Raw genomic sequence first — 23,754 nt, 5'->3', positions numbered from 1 at the left:
GGGAGGGTACATTAGAGCGTAAGCTACTCTGGTACAGAGACTGATGTGACTGTGGGGGAGGGGACATTAGAGTGTAAGCTCCTTTGGTACAGAGACTGATGTGACTGGCTCAGTGATCTCTGTACAGCACTGAGGTATATGTCAGAGCTATATAAATGTATAATAATAATAGTGTGCGACTGTGGGGGAGGGGACATTAGAGTGTAAGCTCCTCTGGTACAGAGACTGATGGGACTGTGGGGGGAGGGGACATTAGAGCGTAAGCTCCTCTGGCACAGAGACTGATGTGACTGTGGGGGGAGGGGACATTAGAGCGTAAGCTCCTCTGGCACAGAGACTGATGTGACTGCGGGGGAGGGGACATTAGAGTGTAAGCTCCTCTGGTACAGAGACCAATGTGACTGTGGGGGGAGGGGACATTAGAGTGTAAGCTCCTCTGGTACAGAGACTGGTGTGACTGTGGGGGAGGGGGCATTAGAGTGTAAGCTCCTCTGGTACAGAGACTGATGTGACTGTGGGGGGGGGAACATTAGAGTGTAAGCTCCTCTGGTACAGAGACTGATGTGACTGTGGGGGAGGGGACATTAGAGCGTAAGCTCCTCTGGTACAGAGACTGATGTGACTGTGGGGGAGGGGACATTAGAGCGTAAGCTCCTCTGGTACAGAGACTGATGGGACTGTGGGGGAGGAGACATTAGAGTGTAAGCTCCTCTGGTACAGAGACTGATGTGACTGTGGGGGAGGGGACATTAGAGCGTAAGCTCCTCTGGTACAGAGACTGATGTGACTGTGGGGGAGGGGACATTAGAGCGTAAGCTCCTCTGGTACAGAGACTGATGGGACTGTGGGGGAGGAGACATTAGAGCGTAAGCTCCTCTGGTACAGAGACTGATGGGACTGTGGGGGAGGAGACATTAGAGTGTAAGCTCCTCTGGTACAGAGACTGATGGGACTGTGGGGGAGGAGACATTAGAGTGTAAGCTCCTCTGGTACAGAGACTGATGGGACTGTGGGGGAGGAGACATTAGAGTGTAAGCTCCTCTGGTACAGAGACTGATGGGACTGTGGGGGAGGAGACATTAGAGTGTAAGCTCCTCTGGTACAGAGACTGATGGGACTGTGGGGGAGGAGACATTAGAGTGTAAGCTCCTCTGGTACAGAGACTGATGGGACTGTGGGGGAGGAGACATTAGAGTGTAAGCTCCTCTGGTACAGAGACTGATGTGACTGTGGGGGGGGGGAACATTAGAGCGTAAGCTCCTCTGGTACAGAGACTGATGGGACTGTGGGGGAGGAGACATTAGAGTGTAAGCTCCTCTGGTACAGAGACTGATGTGACTGTGGGGGGGGGAACATTAGAGTGTAAGCTCCTCTGGTACAGAGACTGATGGGACTGGCTCAGTGATCTCTGTACAGCACTGCGGTATATGTCAGAGATATATACAGTTCATGTATGATAATAATAGTGTGTGACTGTGGGGGAGGGACATTAGAGTGTAAGCTCCTCTGGTGCAGAGACTGATGTGACTGTGGGGGAGGGACATTAGAGTGTAAGCTCCTCTGGTACAGAGACTGATATGGCTGCATACTTTGAAATGTGTGCTGTATTGGAGTATGACACTAATACTAGGAACTAATGAAGATGATCTTGCCATGGAGCTTGGGTACCTGTATCTTCTCCCAAATGTTATTAATTACAAATATGTGAGGGAAACATAGGGATGAAGATATTTGAAGGTTATATGAACCTTCAGAAAGCGCTGGCATGAATTACAGGTATATAGAGCTATGTGTACATTGATAATTACAGGTTATTGCGTGGGAAAGAACCTTGTTGGTTGGATTCATTACCAACGTGTCACCTTATATCGTATGATAATTATAATTCTAGGCTGCAGCTGGGCAGTGTGAAGAGCAGAACAGATTACATTGTGTGACCATTGAATCAGGAGAGGGCCACTTACAGTTAATTGTGAAAACTTTTCATGATTCCACAAAAAGATATGAAGAAACTAGTATAGGCCAGAGGACGCTTGTGCCATGCAGTGACTAATAATAGATATGGGGGTGGTGGGGGTGATAGATGGATTTTCATGGAGAGATCTTACTGCCAGGGTCTCAGAGCGTGCTAGAAAAAAATAGTGCGCCAATGGAAGGACCAATTGATAAAAGAGTCTAAATTAATATATTCATCTCTTCAGAGAGGCCTGTCCTGCCCCCCCATCCAACAACTGTACGTGTATTTTCTCCATCAGCCCATCCCCCACAGTTATTACCTTTTGTATCTCTTCACCCTCCCTCTTATGAGCCGGGCCCTCTGAGTCCTCCTGTATTCATTTGTAATGTAATTGTACCGCCTGCCCTCATGTTGTAAAGCACTGTTGAAACTGTTGACGCTCTACAAATCCTGTATAATAATAATTTATTGGTTTACACCAAAAAACACAGAAAACACATTTTGGGGGCCAGAAAGCACTCCCCATTTATTAGGGTTTGAGATCAAATAGGAGGCTTAAAAAAGACTCACTCCTCGTGTGAATGTATGTAATGGGCGGACTAGAGGACTTACTAGCCAGCAACATCTACATGAACAATCCAGTTATCTTGACGTCTCATACCGATGCTCTTGGATAGTAAGCCCAGCCATTGACTTCCCTACATAGATTCACACAGGGAAGATTTAATTTGAGTCTCTTATTTTAAAGTAGAACTATAGGCAAAACTTTTTTTTTCCATTTTGGATAGAGTAAGGGAGGGTTAGGACCCTGGTCAGATTTTTATTCGCACCATCTGTGTCCCATTGTGGAGATTTTCCTTCACTTCCTGCTTCATAGCCAAACAGGAAGTGAGAGGAAATCCCTGCAAATTAAGGGAATCCCTTGGGACCCCCTCAGGTCACCAGAAATAGTGTCCCCATCGGAAGATTTCCCCTCTATTACTTTTCTGGGGACAACTCAAAATTTCGAATTTTCTTTTAATTTCACTTTCAATGATGATAGTAAACAGGACAAATAGAGAGGGGGAATTTCTTTAACCGCTTCCGCGCCACCCTATAGCTCTTGAGGGAGTCTATTCCACACTTTCACTGCTCTCACTGTGAAGGCATTGCTTTTGACACTGCTAAAAGTAGAGGTGAAAGCATATCCCTATGTCCTAGAACATGGGGTACAGGCAGGGGCGGACTGACCATTCAAGCACTTGGGCACTGCCCGAGGGCCTGGAGTCAGTAGGGGGCCCCATGAAATGCCCCTGGTACCTTTTTATAGGCTTTTTTGAGTGTGGTTTGAATGAGGGCAAGGACACAGGGGCCCCATGATCCCCTATTGCTCGGGGGCCCCATGAGTTGTCAATCCACCCCTGGGTACAGGCTTAACCTAAAATTGAACCAGAGGGATAATAGACTGAGCCCCCACTGGGCGGGACAAAATGCATCAGCATGGTGTGGTTTGGTGTGGTTAAGACATGTAGGCTGAGGTCGCTCCTGGGCTGGTTGGGAGTAGCAACAATCTGTTCCGCTTTACAATTTTTAAAATCAGAATTATACTTTTAATGTCTTATTAAACACGACAAATTGCAGAATAAAATGTACACTTTTTATCTATAGCAACACAATATTTTTAAAGCATTGGTCAAAAAAGAAAAAAAAGAGCTTTTGTCACTTTTTTTGTCTAAATATTGCAAGGAAAATGAAGAATTGCAAAAAGGAAATGTATTATTATTATTATTATTATACAGGACTTATATAGCACCAACAGTTTGCTCAGCGCTTTACATTATGGAGGAAGACAATACAGCAACAATACAGTTCAATGCAAGAGGGATTAGAGGGCCCTGATCCTGGGAGCTTACAATCTAGGAGGGAGGGGAGAGTGGTACAAGAGAGGTAATTAGTTGTGGGGGATGGAGTGGTTGGAAGAGTAGAAGATTCCAGTATTAGCTGAGGGCAGGATAGGCTTCCCTGAAGAGATGGGTTTTCAGAGTGTGCCTAAAAGTGAGCAGAGTGAGCGATAGTCTGATAGATTGGGGTAGGGAGTTCCAGAGCATGGGTGAAGCCCTTGAGAAATCCTGGAGATGAGTATGGGAGGAGGAGACAAGGGAGCTAGAGTATAGGAGGTCTTGCGAGGAGTGGAGAGTACGGTTTGGGCGGTATTTAGAGACAAGGTCAGTGATGTAGTTAGGGGCAGTGTTATGAACGGCTTTATACGTCAGTGTTAGTGTTTTGAATTTTATCCGTTGGGCAATTGGAAGCCAGTGGAGGGATTGGCAGAGAGGGGTGGAGGACACTGAGTGGAGGTCAGTGGAGGGATTGGTTGAGAGGGGTGGCAGATACAGAACGGTTAGTAAGGTGGATGAGTCTGGCAGCAGCATTCATGATGGACTGGAGGGGGGATAGCCTGCGATGAGGTCGGCCAATGAGGAGGGAGTTACAATAGTCAACGCGTGATATAATAAGGGAGTGAATGAATTGCTTAGTGGAAATTAACTTTTGCAAGATAATATCACAAAATTCTGTTTGTCTTTAAAAACAATATATACTATATTCTGAAAGTATTGGGCCGCCTGCCTTTACTTGACCTTTAAGGGCCCCCCAGTCTTAGTCTGCAGGGTTCAATATTGAGTTGGCTCCGCCCTTTGCAGCTATAACAGCTTCAACTCTTCTGGGAAGGCCGTCCACAAGGTTTAGGAGGGTGTCTATGGGAAGGTTGGACCATTCTTCCAGAAGCACATTTGTCAGGTCAGGCACTGATGTCGGGGGAGGAGGCCTGGCTTGCAGTCTCCGCCCTAATTCATCCCAAAGGTGTTCTATGAGGTTGAGGTCAGGACTCTGTGCAGGCCAGTCAAGTTCCTCCACCCCAAACTGGCTCCTCCATGTCTTTATGGACCATGCTTTGTGCACTGGTGTGCAGTCATGTTGGAACAGGAAGGGGCCATCCCCAAACTCTTCCCACAAAATTGGGAGCATAAAATTGTAGTTACTTTGTTATCAGTGGAAATAATGTCAGTTATTGCAGAAACAACAGGTCCATGGCAGAAATGTAAAGACTGCTTTGCTCTGTAGGCAGTGGACAGGTGGGAGAGTTGGAGGGGTTAGAGAGCTGAACAATAAGCACATATTGAATGTCTGTTCATTCTCTGTATGCATATCTAACAAAAAAAAGGACAAAAAAAACGTCAGCTTCAGTTCATAAAAAGCACAGTGAGAGTTTCTAACAATGAAGACAAAGCTACACCATACCAAAATGCTGGAAATATTTAACATTGTTGGCCAAAGGTCTGTAGAGTGCTTAAAAACTTTGCAAAACAATGCCTTGGATATTATCAATTACATTTTTGCGTGTGAGAAAATAAGTAAAATATAAGGAAGTAAGTGATAAAAGACAATGTATGTTCGCTATCACTTGTAGAAAAACACTATAAAAGGGAGGCAGGAAAGTGGACATCACATTGATGAGAAAAACATTGTTGGGAGAACGATCGATACAGAACTGAGAATCCACAATGAGAAGAGAGATGTCTCTTCTCTTCCTCCTGGTCCTGCTGTGTGCTCCCCATGGGATGGCTGGTGAGTAGATTCAGGGCAACTGATGTGGTTAAACTTGGGTGGGAGGGTTAGGGATGGTCTATTGATATTGATTGATGGGGGAGAGCAGACCCCATATGGAGATCCTAACTTTATCACCCCATAAAACATCTATGGATCCAACAAAGGAGGTGTAGATCCTGCACTTAGGTACATCACCATTCCCCTTTATATATCATTTATCAGGTTCCCAGAAAACTTTATAATACAACAAATTATGTGTGAAATCACACAAATCTGCCAGCGCAAAAAACAGGTTGTGAAAGAGATAAATACAAACCCCAAAAAATTATTTAAATACATTAATAGTAAAAAATAAAGTCTGAGCATGTGGGCCCCTTCATAGCTCAGAGTTGGTGACTGGAGCCAAAGAGAAAGAAAATCTAATAAAAAGCAAAACAACAGTACAGCACTAGCTATAATAAATAATAAAGCATGTCCATCATATTGCCAATGTAAGTCCAATCAGATGGTACAAATAAATGGAAAAAAGCCAATGGTCTTTGAGGGTCCCCAATAGGTGAAACTTAAGATGGTGCTCAAAAGAGAAGGACATACAAGGGAAGAACTTCCACCACCACACCAAATAAACTGCCTCTTACCAAATGTTCTGACCAGCCATTAGGAACAGTCAAAAAGCGCAGTAAGAATAACACAATGGGTCGTCACAGTAGAACTTCCAACATTTATCGCAATGGCAACACTCCTAATAGACAATCAGCTCCAGCCACATAGATAGCAATAATCCAGAAAATATAGATCAAAGGAAAATCTCATAGTGTAGTAAATTCATGCAAAAAGAATTGTAATCCAAGAGATAAACTCACATTTAAAAGCTTATACAGAGGCAAAACATAATACCACAAAGTTGCATCCAACTGATATTGTTTCCAACCGACAAGATGGCTGCCACGTCTAGGTAGTTTATTTGGTGTGGCGGTGGAAGTTCTTCCCTTGTAGGTCCTATTCTTTTGAGCACCATCTCCTAAGGTTCACCTATCGGGGACCCTCAAGGACCTTCAGCCTTCTTCCATTTCTTTGTACCATCTTATTGGATTTACATTGGCAATATGATGAACATACTTTATTATGTATTATAGTTAACGCTGCACTGCTATTTTGTGTTTCAATTATATTGTACCTACGATATTGTGCTAGCTGCTTTTTTTTATGGTGATATTTGTGCCCTAGCGTGATTATTTATATGATTATAGATCCTCCTGCGCTTCTATGGATAGTTCCCCCTCCTAATAAGTAAGCTGCTGACACTCCAACCAATAACCTAATCAGTGTAAAAATCTGTATACATTAGTGTAGCGCTCTAAGAAATGTCATAAAAACCATAAAAAATAAAAAAATAAAAAATATTAAATCTAATGTGACCAGTGCTGTAATCTCCACAGTGCTCTTATGCCACTAATAGCACTAGAAACGGACAAACCCAACAATATCAGAATATGCAGTATACAGTATATATTAAATGTGACAAGTGCTGAAATCTTCTCAGTGCTCTAGTAATACTGAGTAAAAAATAAAAAGATAAAAAATAAGATAAAAGTGATAGTGTCACTCCAAACGATAAATAAATCAAATAGGTAACAGGTGACAGTGCCACTTCAACTTCATTCAATGTCCAATTTTCCTTATTCGCATTCTTCTATTTAAAGTGTTCTTGATAACCATGCATAGTGTGTATAGGTAGTGCCACACGTGAACCAACACACTCTTATCCACTTTGGCTGAAATGCCTGCTCACCTCCTTCCTGCGACCCCAAGGGGCCCACAAGCCTTTAGGATCACCCTGGATCCTCAGGATTCCTGGTAATGGCACCTTCCTGATATTCCTCCTATCAGGTCTCCTCCACTCCTTCACTGCTATGCCTCCCAGATTCCTCACCACCGGTTGTCTGTAAGCTCTCTCTCACAAAGACAGTGAGTAGAAAAACAGATCCTCCATTGTGTAGTATTTTCCAATCAAATAGGGTTTATTAATAAATAGTAGTAACAGGTGACTTACATTCTGTTTGCACAGTCCCAATGTATTCCTCTCAGGGTAAAACTGCAACCTCTTAGTAATGACTTCCTGATAACCAGGAAAATGGCGTCCCACACCGGAAGTGCAACACTCCGGATACCGGAAGTAGCGTCTATGTTTTGCCTACGCGTTACGTCACGTACCTCGTGACGTACCTCGTGACCCAGAAGAAGTCACGAGGTACGTGACGTAACGCGTAGGCAAAACATAGACGCTACTTCCGGTATCCGGAGTGTTGCACTTCCGGTGTGGGACGCCATTTTCCTGGTTATCAGGAAGTCATTACTAAGAGGTTGCAGTTTTACCCTGAGAGGAATACATTGGGACTGTGCAAACAGAATGTAAGTCACCTGTTACTACTATTTATTAATAAACCCTATTTGATTGGAAAATACTACACAATGGAGGATCTGTTTTTCTACTCACTGTCTTTGTGAGAGAGAGCTTACAGACAACCGGTGGTGAGGAATCTGGGAGGCATAGCAGTGAAGGAGTGGAGGAGACCTGATAGGAGGAATATCAGGAAGGTGCCATTACCAGGAATCCTGAGGATCCAGGGTGATCCTAAAGGCTTGTGGGCCCCTTGGGGTCGCAGGAAGGAGGTGAGCAGGCATTTCAGCCAAAGTGGATAAGAGTGTGTTGGTTCACGTGTGGCACTACCTATACACACTATGCATGGTTATCAAGAACACTTTAAATAGAAGAATGCGAATAAGGAAAATTGGACATTGAATGAAGTTGAAGTGGCACTGTCACCTGTTACCTATTTGATTTATTTATCGTTTGGAGTGACACTATCACTTTTATCTTATTTTTTATCTTTTTATTTTTTACTCAGTATTACTAGAGCACTGAGAAGATTTCAGCACTTGTCACATTTAATATATACTGTATACTGCATATTCTGATATTGTTGGGTTTGTCCGTTTCTAGTGCTATTAGTGGCATAAGAGCACTGTGGAGATTACAGCACTGGTCACATTAGATTTAATATTTTTTATTTTTTTATTTTTTATGGTGATTATTTATATGTTCATAGATCTAATAAATACCATTTTCAGCTCTGTGTATACAAAATAAAAAAGTGGAGCTCCAGTCCATACTGAACAATACATTAAATGTTCACAAAAAAGTACCCAAATGTTTAGGTTAATGTTCCATCTTTTGCAAGAAAAGGGGTGGCTTATCCAATAATATTTTTTATAAAATTAGATTTTTTTTTAATGTTCATTTATTCCAGTTTATAATCTTTTCGCTGTTTTCTTGTTTCAGAGCACACCGCCTCTCCGAGCGCCAGTAAGTTATTATTCTCTTTCCAGGGTTGTACTTGTTTATAGAATTGAGGATACTATCAGGATGGGGAGGTTGTATTTGTAAAGAAAACTGTTACGGATATGATAAAATACATTAAAAATGTTCAGAGGAAAATATCAGTGCTGTCATTGTTGGCCACTTTTGAAAGATACTGTTCACCTGACTGTCATACAGGCCCACTTAGAGAAAGAAACACACATATCCAAAATATTCCTCTGCCATATGCAAGGTTTTCCAAGAAAAAGTGCATATATGGAAGAAGCGCCAGACCAAAAGATGAGAGTCCAAATTCATTTATTGGTGTTGTGTTAACAAGACATTTAATGCATTTTGGGGGTCAAAGGAACTCCCCCTTCATCAGGGCTGCTCACCTGCAAAAATGTAAAGATTAGGAAATCAGTGAAAAGAAGAAACAAGAAAAGCAAATGTTTTACTGAAACTTGGAGGGATAAAAAGATTCTCAATCAACCAATGATATGTAACAGCTGCAAAGGAACCAACACTTTTCATGGCATTATACATCCCCTTCACTGGGGCTTTAAACAGATATAAAATGATATCCATGAGAGTACAGAGCAGCAAAAAGTAAAACTATTTCTAAAAATCAGCGTAAATTAAGTATAATAATATCTCATAACTTATTATAGTTTATATTGCATAATGGATTGATGGGTGATCAACATCCCTGATTACCTTAGACCAAAAATACACTGCTTAGAAAGTGAAGGAAGACTTTTTAATCCAAGTCTAGCATCAAGTCCCTGAACCTCCTGGGATATTGATCTGGTCAGGTAAGTAGCGGAGGGGGTTGTTAATCAGTTTCAGCTGCTTTGGTGGTAATGAAATTAACAACAGGTGCACTATATGGGCAACAATGAGACAACCCCCAAAACAGGAATGGTTTTACAGGTGGAGGCCACTGACATTTTTTCTCTACTCATCTTTTCTGACTGGTTTTCACTAGTTTTGCATTTGGCTAAGGTCAGTGTCACCACTGGTAGCATGAGACCATACCTGGACCCTACAGAGGTTGCACAGGCATGTCCAACTCCTCCAGGATGGTACAGCAATACGTGTCATTGCCAGAAGGTTTGCTGTGTCTCCCAGTTTCAAGAGCATGGAGGAGATTCCAGGAGACAGGCAGTTATTCTAGGAGAGCTGGACAGGGCCGTAGAAGGTCCTTAACCCATCAGCAGGACTGGTATCTGCTCCTTTGTGCAAGGAGCAACAGGATGAGCACTTCCAGAGCCCTACAAAATGACCTCCATCAGGCCACTGGTGTGAATTTCTCTGACCAAAAAAACAGAAACAGACTTCATGAGGGTGGCCTGAGGGCCCGATGTCCCCTAATGGGCCCTGTGCTCAATTGGCATTTGCCACTGAACCCCAGAATTGTCAGGTACACCACTGGCACCCTGTGCTTTTCGTAGATGAGAGCAGGTTCACCCTGAGCACATGTAACAGACATGAAAGGGTTTGGAGAAGCCGTGGAGAACATTCTGCTGCCTGTAACATGGTTCAGCATGACCGTTTTGGTGGTGGGTCAGTGATGGTCTGGGGAGGCATATCCATGGAGGGACACACAGACCTCTACAGGCTAGACAATGGTACCTTGACTGCCATTAGGTATCAGGATGAAATCTTTGGACACATTGTCAGACCTTATGTTGGTGCAGCGGGTCCTGGGTTCCTCCTGGTGCAGTGGGTCCTGGATTCCTCCTGGTGCAGTGGATCCTGGGTTCCTCCTGGTGCAGTGGGTCCTGGATTCCTCCTGGTGCAGTGGGTCCTGGATTCCTCCTGGTGCAGTGGGTCCTGGGTTCCTCCTGGTGCACAACAATGCCTGGCCTCATGTAGGGAGAGTATGCTGGCAGTTCCTGGAGGATGAAGGAATTGATACCATTGAACGGCCCCCATGCTTGCCTGACCTAAATGCAATAGAACACTTCTGGGATATCATGTTTCGGTCCATCCAAAGCCACCAGGTTGCACCTCAGACTGTCCAGGAGCTCAGTGATGCCCCAGTCCAGATCTGGGAGGAAATCTCCCAGGACACCATCCGTGGTCTCATTAGGAGCATGCCCCGATGTTGTCAGGCATGCATACAAGCACGTGGGGGCCATTCAAACTACTGAGGACCATTTTGGACTAGCCTGCTGCATCATGTTTTCACTTTGATTTTTGGGGTGTCTCTGAATTCAGTCCTCTGTAAGTCGATCATTTCCATTTCCATCAAATGATGGGGCGTCCTTACATTCCTAACACATTACCCGTCTATATCAGTATAGAGATCCAGCAGGAGATGTTTCCCCATTGAGATCTGATGGGTTTTCAAAGTCTTCCTTATAAAATAAAGAAGATTCATTAATTTTCATCACTTTATCGGGTTGACAGGTTTGGTGGGGTTTCTTTTTGTGATTGATGGGTGTACAGTAGATCATTGTGACTGATGAGGATATACATTGCTGGATGACATGGTTAAGAATGGATTTGCAATGCTGCATTTTTTTTTTATTTTTTTTAAATAAAGAGCCAAAAGGTACTATGTACCCCATACTCCTTTGCAAAGGGGGCTGGATATCTGGGGGTCCCCTTATTTTAAAGTCCCTCCCACACCTTCACAAACACTGGGTCAGGGTTGTGGGGAAGAGACCCTAATTCTCATCAACATTGGGACTTGCCAAGCTTTATATTCAGATTAGGGTCTGGTATGCATTTTTAGTGGACCCCACACCATTTTTGCATGACGTTCCCCCTTATCCATACTAGATTTGCTACCATATCGATGCCATAAATAAAGGATGTGATATGGATTTTGGAGGGCCTATGCATTTTATTCCAGAAAAGTGACAGAAAAAAAAATATCTGGTAATTTTTTTCCAATAGCTTTTTTTTTTTTTAAAGGCATGAGGACCCCCAACATGCATTCCAGGCCCACATCATTCACAGTGAGGGTCTGGTGTGTATTCTTGGGGGTCCCAATGCCATTTTTTTCACAAAACAAAGGAAGCATGGAAGAAAATAAAAGTTACCAGCAATTTTAATAGTATTTTTTCTTTACAACTATCACTTGCTGTAATACTTTGTATACATCCCAGAGATGTGCACTGTAGTTGGAAGGTTTTGGGAACCCCCCATGCAGGTTTGTTAAAGGGATGTTATTTTTTCCCTTTAAGAAAATTAAAATCACTGCTCCCTGCAAAACGATATTTCAAAATAAAACATTTTTTATTGGTGTGTATTGTTTTGCCAACCCCTTGACATTTAGACTTGAAAATGGGATTAATTGATTTTACAGATTCGGCTCCCATTGACTTAAATGAGGTATATATTGAGCATTATTGTGATGTTTGTCATTCTTCCCATGAACTGAGCCCGGGTTCATTGAACCCATCCCTACTTACTGGGCCTGAAAGGAATCAGGGCTGGATTGACTCAACTCTTAGCCAAAATGTGACAGGGCCTGCACCCCCGCACAATCATAACCCATCCATTGTCCTTTTGCAGCTCCAAAACATTGGTCAACTCTGTTTTGAAACATGCTGAAAAATATATATGCACTTATTATGATCAGAGGGGGAGTTGATTTCTGTGACAGGCAGGGGGGAGCTGACTTTTGTGATGGGAGAAGGAGTTGACTTTTATGATGGGAGGGGGGAGTCGGCTTCTATGATGGGAGGGGAGAGTTGACTTTTATGATGTGAGGGGGGTGTTGACATTTATGATGTGAAGGGGGTTTCGATTTATGATGGGAGGGGTGAGTTGACTTTTAAGATGGGAGGGGGGAGTCGGCTTCTATGATGGAAGGGGAGTTGACTTTTATGATGTGAGGGGGGTGTTAACATTTATGATGTGAGGGGGTTTTCGACTTTTATGATGGGAGGGGGTGTTGACTTTTATGATGGGAGGGGGTGTTGACTTTTATGATGTGAGGGGCGATTTGACTTTTATGATGCAAGGGGGGTTGCCTTTTATGATGGGGGGAGTTGACTTCTATGATGGGAGGTGGGAGTTGACTTCTATGATGGGAGAGGGGAGTTGTCTTTTATGATGGGAGGGGGAGTTGACTTTTATGATGGGAGGGAGAAGTTGACTTTTATGATGAAAGGGGGGTGTTGACTTTTATGATGGGAGGGAGTTGACTTTTATGATGGGAGGGAGGATTTCAGTTCTGTGATAGGAGGGAGAATTGAGTTTTGTGATGGGAGGGGGAGTTGACTTTTATGATGTGAGGGGAGTCAACTTTTATGATGCAAGGGGGGTGTTGACTTTTATGATGGGAGGGAGAAGTTGATTTTTATGATGCAAGGGGGGTGTTGCCTTTTGTGATGGGAGGGAGTTGACTCCAATGATGGAAGGGGGTGTTGACTTCTATGATGGGAGGGAGAGTTGAGTTTTGTGATGCAAGGGGGGTGTTGACTTTTATGATGGGGGGAAGTTAACTTTTATGATGAAAGGGGATTTTGCCTTTTGTGATGGGAGGGAGTTGACTTTTATGATGGGAGGGGGGATTAGACTTCTATGATGGGAGAGAGAGTTGCGTTTTGTGATGCAAAGGGGGAGTTGACTTTTATGATGTGAAGGGGAGTCAACTTTTATGGTCTAAGGGAGTGTTGACTTTTATGATGGGGGGATGAGTTAACTTTTATGATGTGAAGGGTGTGTTGATTTTTATGATGGGAGGGGGTAGTTGACTATTATGACGGGATTGGGGGAGTTGACTTTTATGATGTGAAGGGGAGTTGACGTTTATGATGCAATGGGGAGTCGACTTTTATGATGGGAGGGGGGAGTTGACTTTTATGATGAGAGGGGGAGTTGGCTTTCATGATTGAAGGGGGGAGTTGACTTCTATGATGGAATGAGGGAGTTGACTTTTATGATGCGGGGGGGAGTTGACTTTTATGATAGGTGGGGTGATGGGAGAGGGGAGTTGACTTCTATGATGGGAGGGGGGAGTTGGATTTTATGATGTGACGGGTGAGTTGACTTTTATGATGTGATGGGGAGTTGACTCCAATGATGGAAGGGGGTGTTGACTTTTATGATGGGAGGGGAGTGTTGACTTCTTTGATAGGGGGGAGTTAACTTTTATGATTGGAGGGGGGGAGTTGACTCCTATGATGGGAGGGGTAGTTGACTCCTATGATGAGAGGGGGGAAGTTGACTCCTATGATGGAAGAGGATGTTGACTTTTATGATGGGAGGGGGAGTTCACTTTTATGATGGGAGGAGGATGTTGACTTTCTATGATATGAGGGGGAGTTGACTTGTTTTTAGATGGGAGGGGAGAGTTGAATTTAAGCAAACAGAACAGTTGAAGTTGTTGCCACTTTGTGTAGAGAAAAATGCTTTTGTAGGGATCTAATAATTATAAATACATAATAAAAATATTAATAAAATATATATAAAAATATAATAAATATAATAACTTTTCCCTTTTTTTCAGGTGCTGGCGGCTACAGCTGTACAGAGAGAGGTAAGTCACCAAGTGAGGGATTTCTGATACAAGAACTCTGATACAAAAAAGTAACAAAAAATACTATCACTTTGTTTTACATAATTTTATTCATTTTGGCTGAAGTAAGCAAGAAAATGTTGATTTTTCCATTTGGACTTTTTGGTTTTACAACAAAACCTCCAGATATGTTGATTTGTTCAGCGTGAATAAAACCAACAGATCTATACACTATGTGGGGAGGCAACTGACCATCTTAGGTCTTAAAAAGACATGTGATCTCATAAGAACCTATCACTGGGGTTGATTTACTGAAGGAGTACAGGATGCAGAATAACTTTCATTTAAATGAACAAATGAGGTGATGCTGTGTTAACGTTAAAGGATAAGTTCACCTTAACAATAATTAAATAAATAAATAAATAACAACTTTTTTTAGCAGTTAAAAAAAAATTCTGCATTTATTATTATTTTTTATTCTCGGTAGCCTGTAGATCTTTGTACCCAGGATCAGCGGATCGCAATGATGTCAGCACATATTTTTTTTAAATAGAACGCAAATGTCTGGCCGCTTGGCATCTAGGCCCAGACGCCGGGAGGCCGCACATTTTCGTTCCGCTCCAAGAGGTTAACATAGTTTTTTTTTTTTTAACTAGCACTGTAAGTACGTGAATTTAACTTGGCATCTTTGAGCCTCCTGTATAGCAGAGCTCAGACTGGAAGACGAAGAAGCAACACATGGAGTCAATCTGATGTGCTGCAATGCATGGAGCATGCTGATAGGAGGAGAGAGAGAGGAGTCACAGAGATTTGTGTGATGATTTGTGTGATGCTTTACCTTCACTGTCCAGTCATAGAGTAGAGTGTGGAGGAGACGGGTGTGGAGGGATCAGCGGGATCAGCGGGTTTCTTTCTTTGAAGTAGTTCATTGCAGGGGCGGACTGACAACTCATGGGGTCCCCGGGCAATAGGGGATCATGGGGCCCCTGTGTCCTTGCCCAAACTCAAAAAAGCATATGAAAAAGGTACCAGGGGCATCTCATGGGGCCCCCTACTGACCCCGGGCCCTCAGGCAGTGCCCGAGTTTCCAAATGGTCAGTCCGCCACTGGTTCATTGTGATTGACATGGATCTGCATTACTGGACAGTGTGCTTAATGGTAGATACTGTATTATGAGCTGAACATTTTTCAAATGTTTGTGTGTGTTTATTTACCGTGGTCATTTTTTTTTTCACTTGAGGTATGTACCCCTTGTTTATTCACATGAGGGGATATTTGTCATCCCGTTATTTTAGAGGGGGCTTTCAGGTTCCAATAAGTCCCCCAACACCCCATGACCACTGTGCCAGACAAAAACATTTTTCCATTGGTGCATGTCCAAACATTTCGTCAGATCTTGTCGGCTTTATCAACTCTTATCAGTTCTACTGCTGAAACATACAAATTCAGTGCCAAAAGTGAACCCCAGAGACTTTGTTACATTGTTGCCAGGGATGATCCTGAATGTGATGAATAAATTATGAATAGAACATTGATTGATCTGATCAATTTGTGTTGCAGAGGGGACCTCCTTTACTTTAATGATGGATGCGTATATCATGTATTGGGGTTTTTCATACTTCTTTGAGAAGGTTCTGAATTCTGTGTCATCCAGATTCCCCTGCGTCACACAACAATATACTTCATTAATCCTGGACAATGCAGGTAAGTACAAACATCACTACTTTAGGTATTTCATTGTAACATTTTACATGATTTCAGTGGTATCTGCCTATGAGTCAGGTAAGCTGACCATTGAGGTGAATTTCACAAAGTGTCCATCTGCTCTTAGCCTGGCATGGACTTCTTCACTCTCTGGCACTTCACTGATGCTCTCCTCTTCCCCCTCCATCCCGGCACCAATGTACAGCTTTTGACTTTTCTGTTTCTGAACCAACACTCACTTTTTTTATCCTTCACCCCTGACTTGATGCACATTTCCTGACTTCCTGGACCTGAACCAATACGTGTTCTACACCCTGTATATAAGGACCAGTGGGATGTCCAAATCCTTCTCTGCCTGACATCTCACTCAGCCTGATGGGCTCTCTGATGTCATAGCTGGGAGGGGTTTAAGAAATGACACCACTTCCCAAACTCATATGGAGGTATGTTGGATGTCTACAGAAGGTCATAGATGTTCCACTGACCCATCAATCTAATGTTTTGTTGGGACCCTAAAAACTTCAAGACAAACTTTAATTTTAAAAATAATGAAACTCTTCTATTTCATCTGCATTCTGCAAACAGATTATAGACGTAGAGCCAACACACTGCCTGAGCCTTCCATTAATGGGAACCTTAAATAGCTGGGCAGTGCCCACCAAGCATTAAAGTGGTCGTAAAGGTAAAAGGTTTTTTTTACCTCAATGTATTCTCTGTATTTAAGGAAAAAACCTTTTCATAGTAATTTCCCCTGAAGACCTCTCTGACATACTTACCTGAGCCCCATCTCCATCCAGCACTGTGCTCATCTGCAGCAACTCTTCTCCCCTCTTCTCGCTCTCACAGGCTTGGCTGAGAGCAGCGGGAGCCATTGCAATGTGTAATATTTTAATTAAAAAAAGAAACAGAAGCTTTACAATCACCTGAAGTGTTGAAACAACAGACACTTTGGTCAGAAGTATGTAATGTATAACACAACTTACCGACTGCAGAGGTCAGGGGTATGTAATGTATAGCACATCAGCAGTGGTCTCCAAAACCACGGTCCAAGGGCCAGATGAGGCCCTTTGCTTGCTTTTATCTGGGGCATTATTTCATTGACCATCACCAGTAATGGGGCACAGTTCCTCCAATTGACACCAATTATGGGTCATAGTTCCTCCCAATGACACCAACAATGGGGCACAGTTCCTGCCAATGACACCAACAATGGGGCACAGTTCCTGCCAATGCAACCAACGATAGGGCACAGTTGCTCTCAATGACACCAACAATGGGGCCCAATGGAAGTAATGATGGTGCACAATGCCTACCAATGAAGCCAATGATGGGGCACAAATCCTCTTAATAATACCAGTGATGGGGCAAAATTCCTCTCTCTGAGCTGCTGCAGCTGAGCACAGTGCTGGATTGATATGGGGCTCAGGTAAGTATGTCAGAGGGTACTTCAAGGGAAATTGATATTAAAAGGTTTTTTTCCCTTAATACAGAGAATACATTACGGTAACAAAAACTTTTTACTTTTTCAACCACTATAATGCTTGCTGAGCACCCCCCAGCTGTTTAAGGTTCCCATTAATGAAAGGCTCAAATGGTATCTTAGCTGGGGCACAATTCCTACCAATGACATCAATGCTGGGGCACAATTCCTCCCAATAGCACCAAGGATGGGGCATTGTTTACTCCAATTGATGCTGGGACATTTTCTATTCCTAATGGCAGTAAACTGGCTCTTTGTTTAAAAAGTTTGGAGACCCCTGTCTTACAGAGTGCAGAGTTTTGGGGAATGTAATATATAGCACAGCCTGTGAAGCAGAACATGTAATGAGCAGCACAGCCTATAGGGTGCAGCACTCAGGACATGTGACATATGGCATACAGAGTACAGCAGTCACGAGTACAACATAAAGCACAGCATACAGAGTACAGCAGTCACGAGTACAACATAAAGCACAGCATACAGAGTACAGCAATCACGAGTACAACATAAAGCACGGCATACAGAGTACAGCAGTCACGAGTACAACATAAAGCACAGCATACAGAGTACAGCAGTCACGAGTACAACATAAAGCACGGCATACAGAGTACAGCAGTCACGACTACAACATAAAGCACAGCATACAGAGTACAGCAGTCACGAGTACAACATAAAGCACAGCATACAGAGCACAGCAATCACGAGTACAACATAAAGCACAGCATACAGAGTACAGCAGTCACGAGTACAACATAAAGCACGGCATACAGAGTACAGCAGTCACGAGTACAACATAAAGCACAGCATACAGAGTACAGCAGTCACGAGTACAACATAAAGCACAGCATACAGAGTACAGCAGTCACGAGTACAACATAAAGCACGGCATACAGAGTACAGCAGTCACGAGTACAACATAAAGCACAGCATACAGAGTACAGCAGTCACGAGTACAACATAAAGCACGGCATACAGAGTACAGCAATCACGAGTACAACATAAAGCACAGCATACAGAGTACAGCAGTCAGGAGTACAACATAAAGCACAGCATACAGAGTACAGCAATCACGAGTACAACATATAGCACAGCATACAGAGTACAGCAGTCATGAGTACAACATAAAGCACAGCATACAGAGTACGGCAGTCACGAGTACAACATAAAGCACGGCATACAGAGTACAGCAGTAAGGCGCAGGGTATGAACTGCTGACTGAGAGTATGATGTGTACAACATTCCACTCCTTGTTTGGGCCAATCAGATCACTCAGTGATATTTGGCAGTCATGGAGAAGTGATCTAGACTTACAATTGGTATACTTAGACTCTTTAAAGTGGAAGTCTAGTCAGAATAAAAAATATAAATAAGAGTCAGAAGCTACAAAAACTGTAGCTGCTGACTTTTAAAAAGCGGACACTTACCTGTCCCTCGATCCCGCAGTATCCTCACACCAGCCTGGTTGGCAGACCGTCCTGTCTTCTCGGCTCCGGCATCTTCAGAGTGAGCACCCGGCTGTGACAGGTTGTGGCTTCACAGCCGGGTGCCCACTGCACATGTGCGAGTAGCACTGAGCTTGGTGAATGGTCCTGGAGTCTTCTGGCACCTGTTACGTGTCCCAGGAGACTACGAGGAGGGAGGGGCTTGAAAAACTTCTGCTTCCGATCACCTAGGAGATCGCAGCGGAGGTGGGAGTTGGTACCTGTCAAATTCGGGTACCCCCTCCCCCCCTGCTCCCCACAGATGCCAATCATTAACGGGGAGCGGAGGACAAAGCCTAAGGCTCGTTCACATATATGCATTTTGTGTTTGATGCTTTTTTTTGTAGTCTATTTAGCATCTTTCTACATGCCTTTTTGACACATTTTTACCGCGTTTTGTCCAGCTTTTTTTTTTTTGCTGGACAGAATAAAAATGCAAATTGCAAAATACTGCAAAAACGTGGCAAAACGCACTGCATGCATTTCAGCAGCTTCTCCATTAACTTTATTGTAGCAAAAATGCTGCTATTTACATTTAAAAAAGTCCCTGACCCTTTCCAAAAATGCAGCAGCTCAAAAAAGCATAGAGGTGAACATTTTCCATAGGAAACCATGATAAATGGACTGTAGTGCCTTTCTGTAAAAAGCACTAAAAACACATTGGTGTGAACTGAGCCTTAAAGCAGAACTTCCCCTTTTGGGTGGAGCTCCACTTTGGGTGCAAAGTTTTGTTCTGAGCAGAGCCGATATTACCAAAAATTAATTTAAATATTAACCGCGCTCTAATATACCACAAAGAAGTGTAAATCAAAAAAAGTGCTGGGTGCTTATAAATAAATAAAATATGAAAATTAATAATATAACGTGACTGATTATAAAATTATGACTTGTGAAAAATAAATTAATATTAAATGTAACTAATTATATAAAAATATAACTAGTGAAAAATAAATTCATATCATATTATCACGTCACTAAATGTGCAATCCTTATAACAATGTGCAAATCTTCCATCAATGAAAAAAAAAAATTGGTAAGTGAGATTAGAAAATAAATGAGAGATTAAAAATTAAAAATATTAAAAAGTCTCTGAAAAAACAACCATAATATCCCAATGTGCAAAGTGAATGTCCAGCTTAGATGGATATACTCTCCTTCAATATGAAGATGTGGTCTTTGCTGTAATGTTGAGAACCTGTGTGATTGCAGGACTGTGAGGGATACTCCCTCCTTTAATCCACTCCTTAGTCCTCTGCCTTTGTATTCCTCCTATGTTACATGCAAAAAAAAGGAATAAAAGATATGGTGCCTTATCCCAGGGGTAAAACAGCTTTTATTGTGCTTCTAAATTGCACTCACATTTTAAAAAATTCAGTTGCGCTTTGTATAAATACAATATCCCACAGCTTGCAGCTAGATCAAAATGAACGGTGTGTATCCACACACCCTCAATACTCGCCGTATCGTTGTTGGGATGCGCGTTGACGTCACTGCCCCTCCCCAACGCGTTGCGCTACAGGGATTTCGTAGCTTTGTCCGGGGGATGATGTATGATATTACCAAACTACATTGATCAGCTGAGAATGTCAAGACTTTGGTGGGCGGTTTTATTCTCTTACCATTTCTTCTTATTATTATTATTAATATTATAATACAGTATTTATAAAGCATCAACAGTTCGCTCAGCGCTGTACATTACAAAGGGGGACAGAACATGTGACAGAACAACAACAATACAATGCGATACACGAGGGGTTCGAGGGCCCTGCTCCTTGGAGCTTACAATCTTTATTTCTTATGCTACTATTAGTCTTTATAACTTTATTTTGAGCATTACGTTTCTACTTATTAATGAAAGATGAATTACCTTTCAGAAATTAATGAAACTATCACCAACAACAAGAATGATTTCTTGGAAAGCATAACAAGAGATTATTGGGATGACACTGCTTACATTTACTATGAACATCTATCTAACTGCAATCAGTCCACTCTCTATGGGCTGAAGAGAGCTCTGGAGATTTCCCCCGCCGAGTCCATCATTTGGGTTTATACAGTTGGCTCCATGGTGGATGGCAATGACGCTCAGCTCCTGTCTGAGGTTCATACATTGCTGGAAGAAAAGAAGTCCCAAGTAAGAGACTTCCATGTAAAGTCATACATCGTCTACGTATCTCTGATCCATAGCTAAATATTTTATTTTTCTCTACAGGTTTTCTTTCTGTATTACCCATGGTGGGATTGTTTTCAGAGTGTCTCCCAGGTTGATGTATTTAAGGACATTTCATCTCGTAGTTTTGGAGAATTCATTCCTATGTATTATATTGATTATTATAAGGTGAGATGTCTATGAGAAGCGTAGGAAGCATACAGTATTAGTGAAGCAAAAACATTTTGGTGGTGGACACTTTATCTATGGGGCTCCATTTCAAATAGACTGTATACATCTGAAGAATGCTTTAGAGGTGATAATTCACAATGTTCAGGACTTCCCTGGGTTTAGTTCAGCAGAAAGAATTTCAGAAGTTGAACCTCAACTCGAACACCATTGAAATCAATGGAAAAGGAATCTGTTGAATTAAAAATGCCAATTTTCTGGCTAATAGCTAAGGGTGCATCAAGAATACTCTGGGGGGGAGAGCAAGAGTGATTTTTTTTTAAAATGCTTAAAAGTGAAACATGTCCAATTCTTTTAAATAACATGAATGGGAGGTCTCCTAATCCAGCCTGCGAAGGGGTGTCTCTGAGATGTGCAGAACTTGCTGCAGCAGTACTGACATTTGCATTGCATTTTCTTTTCTTTTTTAATTTTAAGCTGTATCTTTTTTTTTTTCTTTGTAAATGTCATTTTCCTGAAGCACATCCTACACTCCAGAATGAAAAAAAAATGCATAGGGATGCAAAATGCATGCTAGTCCCTTTGAGGAGGTATCTCACAAACAAACAAAAAAAAGTTTCAAGGTCCCCCAGGAAATTCATACCAGACCCAAAGGTAGTTTGGTGAATGACATTGACCAAATCTGGCTGCCTCAATTTCTATGTAGTGATGGGCTTCATGTTCGCTGAACACATTAATTTTAAGGGCGTTTTGGCATTGCCCTGACAGTGCATTGTGATTGGCCAAAGCAATGCACCTGACCACAGTGCATGATGACATCACAACAGGGTGGGATATCATCATAGTACTTAAGAACTGTCATCCCGCCGCAGCTGTCATACAGTGGGAGCCAGGATCGAGAGCAGATCATTTTTTGGAGGTTGGCAGTGCTGGCAGGCATCGTGATTGATGCTAGATCTACTTTGGGGGACATTTCTTTATTTTTTATTTTAATAAAAGACTTTTAAACCACTTGCCCTCCTGGAGATTTATCCCCCCCCCTCCCATACTGACCAGACCATTTTTTGTGTTACGGCGCTACGTTATTTTAACTGACAGTTGTGCAGTCATGCAACGTTGCACCCAAATTAAATTTATGTCCTTTTTTTCCCACGAATTGGGCTTTCTTTCAGTGGTATTTGATCATCTGTGTGTTTATTATTTTTGTGCTATAAAAAAAAATCCGGCAATTTTGAGGAAAACAATATTTTTTACTTTTTGCTATTAAACATGTCCAATAAAAAAAAGTCATCAGAAATTTATGCCAAAATGTATTCTGCTCCATGTCTTTGCTAAAAATAAATCCCAATATGTGTACATTAATTGGTTTACGTGAAAGTTATAGAGTTTACAAATGGTAGTATATATACTGGGATTTTATTTTTCATTGTTAATTTTTACTAGTAATGGCAGCAGTCAGCGACTTACAGCGGGACTGTGGTGGGCATTCTGACACTGGGGGGGAACTGACTTGGTGTCACTGATATCCCCAGTGACACCAATACAGTGATCAGTGCTAATAAAAAGCGCTGACACTGTACTAATGGCACTGGGCAGGAAGGGATAAACATCTGGGGCGATCAAAGGGATAACTGTGTGCTGGGTGTGTTTCACTAGGGGGCTGGGTCTGTGTGCTTCACTGTTGAGCTGACAGGGAGGAGAACAGTTAGTCAACAAAACAGTTCTCCCTGTTGGAGATCCTTGGAAATCACCGTCCAGGACCCAGTAATTGACAACCGTGCATGCACCCCCTACCCGGAATCACAAAATCACATATGTATACACGATTTTGCGCACTCATGCCACCCTGTAGCAGTATTTCTACTATAGGGTGGTCGGGTAGCGGTTAAAGAGATTGTTCTCCCTGTGTTTTTGCCAACACAAGGCTTTGGGCTGTGATTGGGCACAGCTGATCAGCAGGTGACAGCCATGAATCTAGCTGTGTCTAATCACAAAGGGGTCGGGGGGGGGTGTTTCCTGAACCCAGAAGAAGGCAGAGATGTACAGGTACATCACTGTGCTTACGGGAGCTGCCTGTCCACAGTATAATGCTGGTGGGGGATCTTAAAGTGGTTTAGGCAGTCAGACTAGTGATCAGACACGGAGTAATTGTTAGTTGCAGTTTACTAAACAGATGCAAAGTTAGAAGTAGTGATGAGCCAAATTCCCAGGGTTCAGATTAGGGGGGTGTTTGCAAACTTTATGAATGTTTGAGTGCCAGATCCGAACCCCACTAAAGCTGTTCTGCCCTCACTATACGTGGTGGGGGGTATAATCAGGCAGACAGATAACCCTTCTCCCTTAACTCATTGATGCAGGCGCTAGGT

The 23,754-nt window shown here is 42.6% G+C and overlaps 1 protein-coding gene across 1 annotated transcript in view; it reads left to right on the top strand.

Annotated features, from left to right (window-relative positions):
- Positions 1 to 5,436: 5,436 nt before the first annotated feature.
- Positions 5,437 to 23,754, top strand: part of LOC149470705 (uromodulin-like) — a 69,902-nt gene continuing 51,584 nt past the window's right edge. Inside the window, exons 1-6 of the mRNA XM_089661616.1 lie at positions 5,437 to 5,563; positions 8,889 to 8,912; positions 14,377 to 14,406; positions 15,946 to 16,089; positions 20,925 to 21,184; positions 21,263 to 21,388. Coding sequence (XP_089517742.1) covers positions 5,500 to 5,563; positions 8,889 to 8,912; positions 14,377 to 14,406; positions 15,946 to 16,089; positions 20,925 to 21,184; positions 21,263 to 21,388 — 648 coding nt within the window. The 5' untranslated portion in view covers positions 5,437 to 5,499. The remainder of the gene's footprint in view (positions 5,564 to 8,888; positions 8,913 to 14,376; positions 14,407 to 15,945; positions 16,090 to 20,924; positions 21,185 to 21,262; positions 21,389 to 23,754) is intronic.

Source organism: Staurois parvus, unplaced genomic scaffold (assembly GCF_062004578.1).
Source record: "Staurois parvus isolate SC_StPar_1 unplaced genomic scaffold, SC_StPar_1.0 ptg000034l, whole genome shotgun sequence".
NCBI classification, from domain to species: domain Eukaryota; kingdom Metazoa; phylum Chordata; class Amphibia; order Anura; family Ranidae; genus Staurois; species Staurois parvus.
Note: the sequence above shows the minus strand (reverse complement) of the source record. Positions and strands in the feature narration are given on the sequence as shown.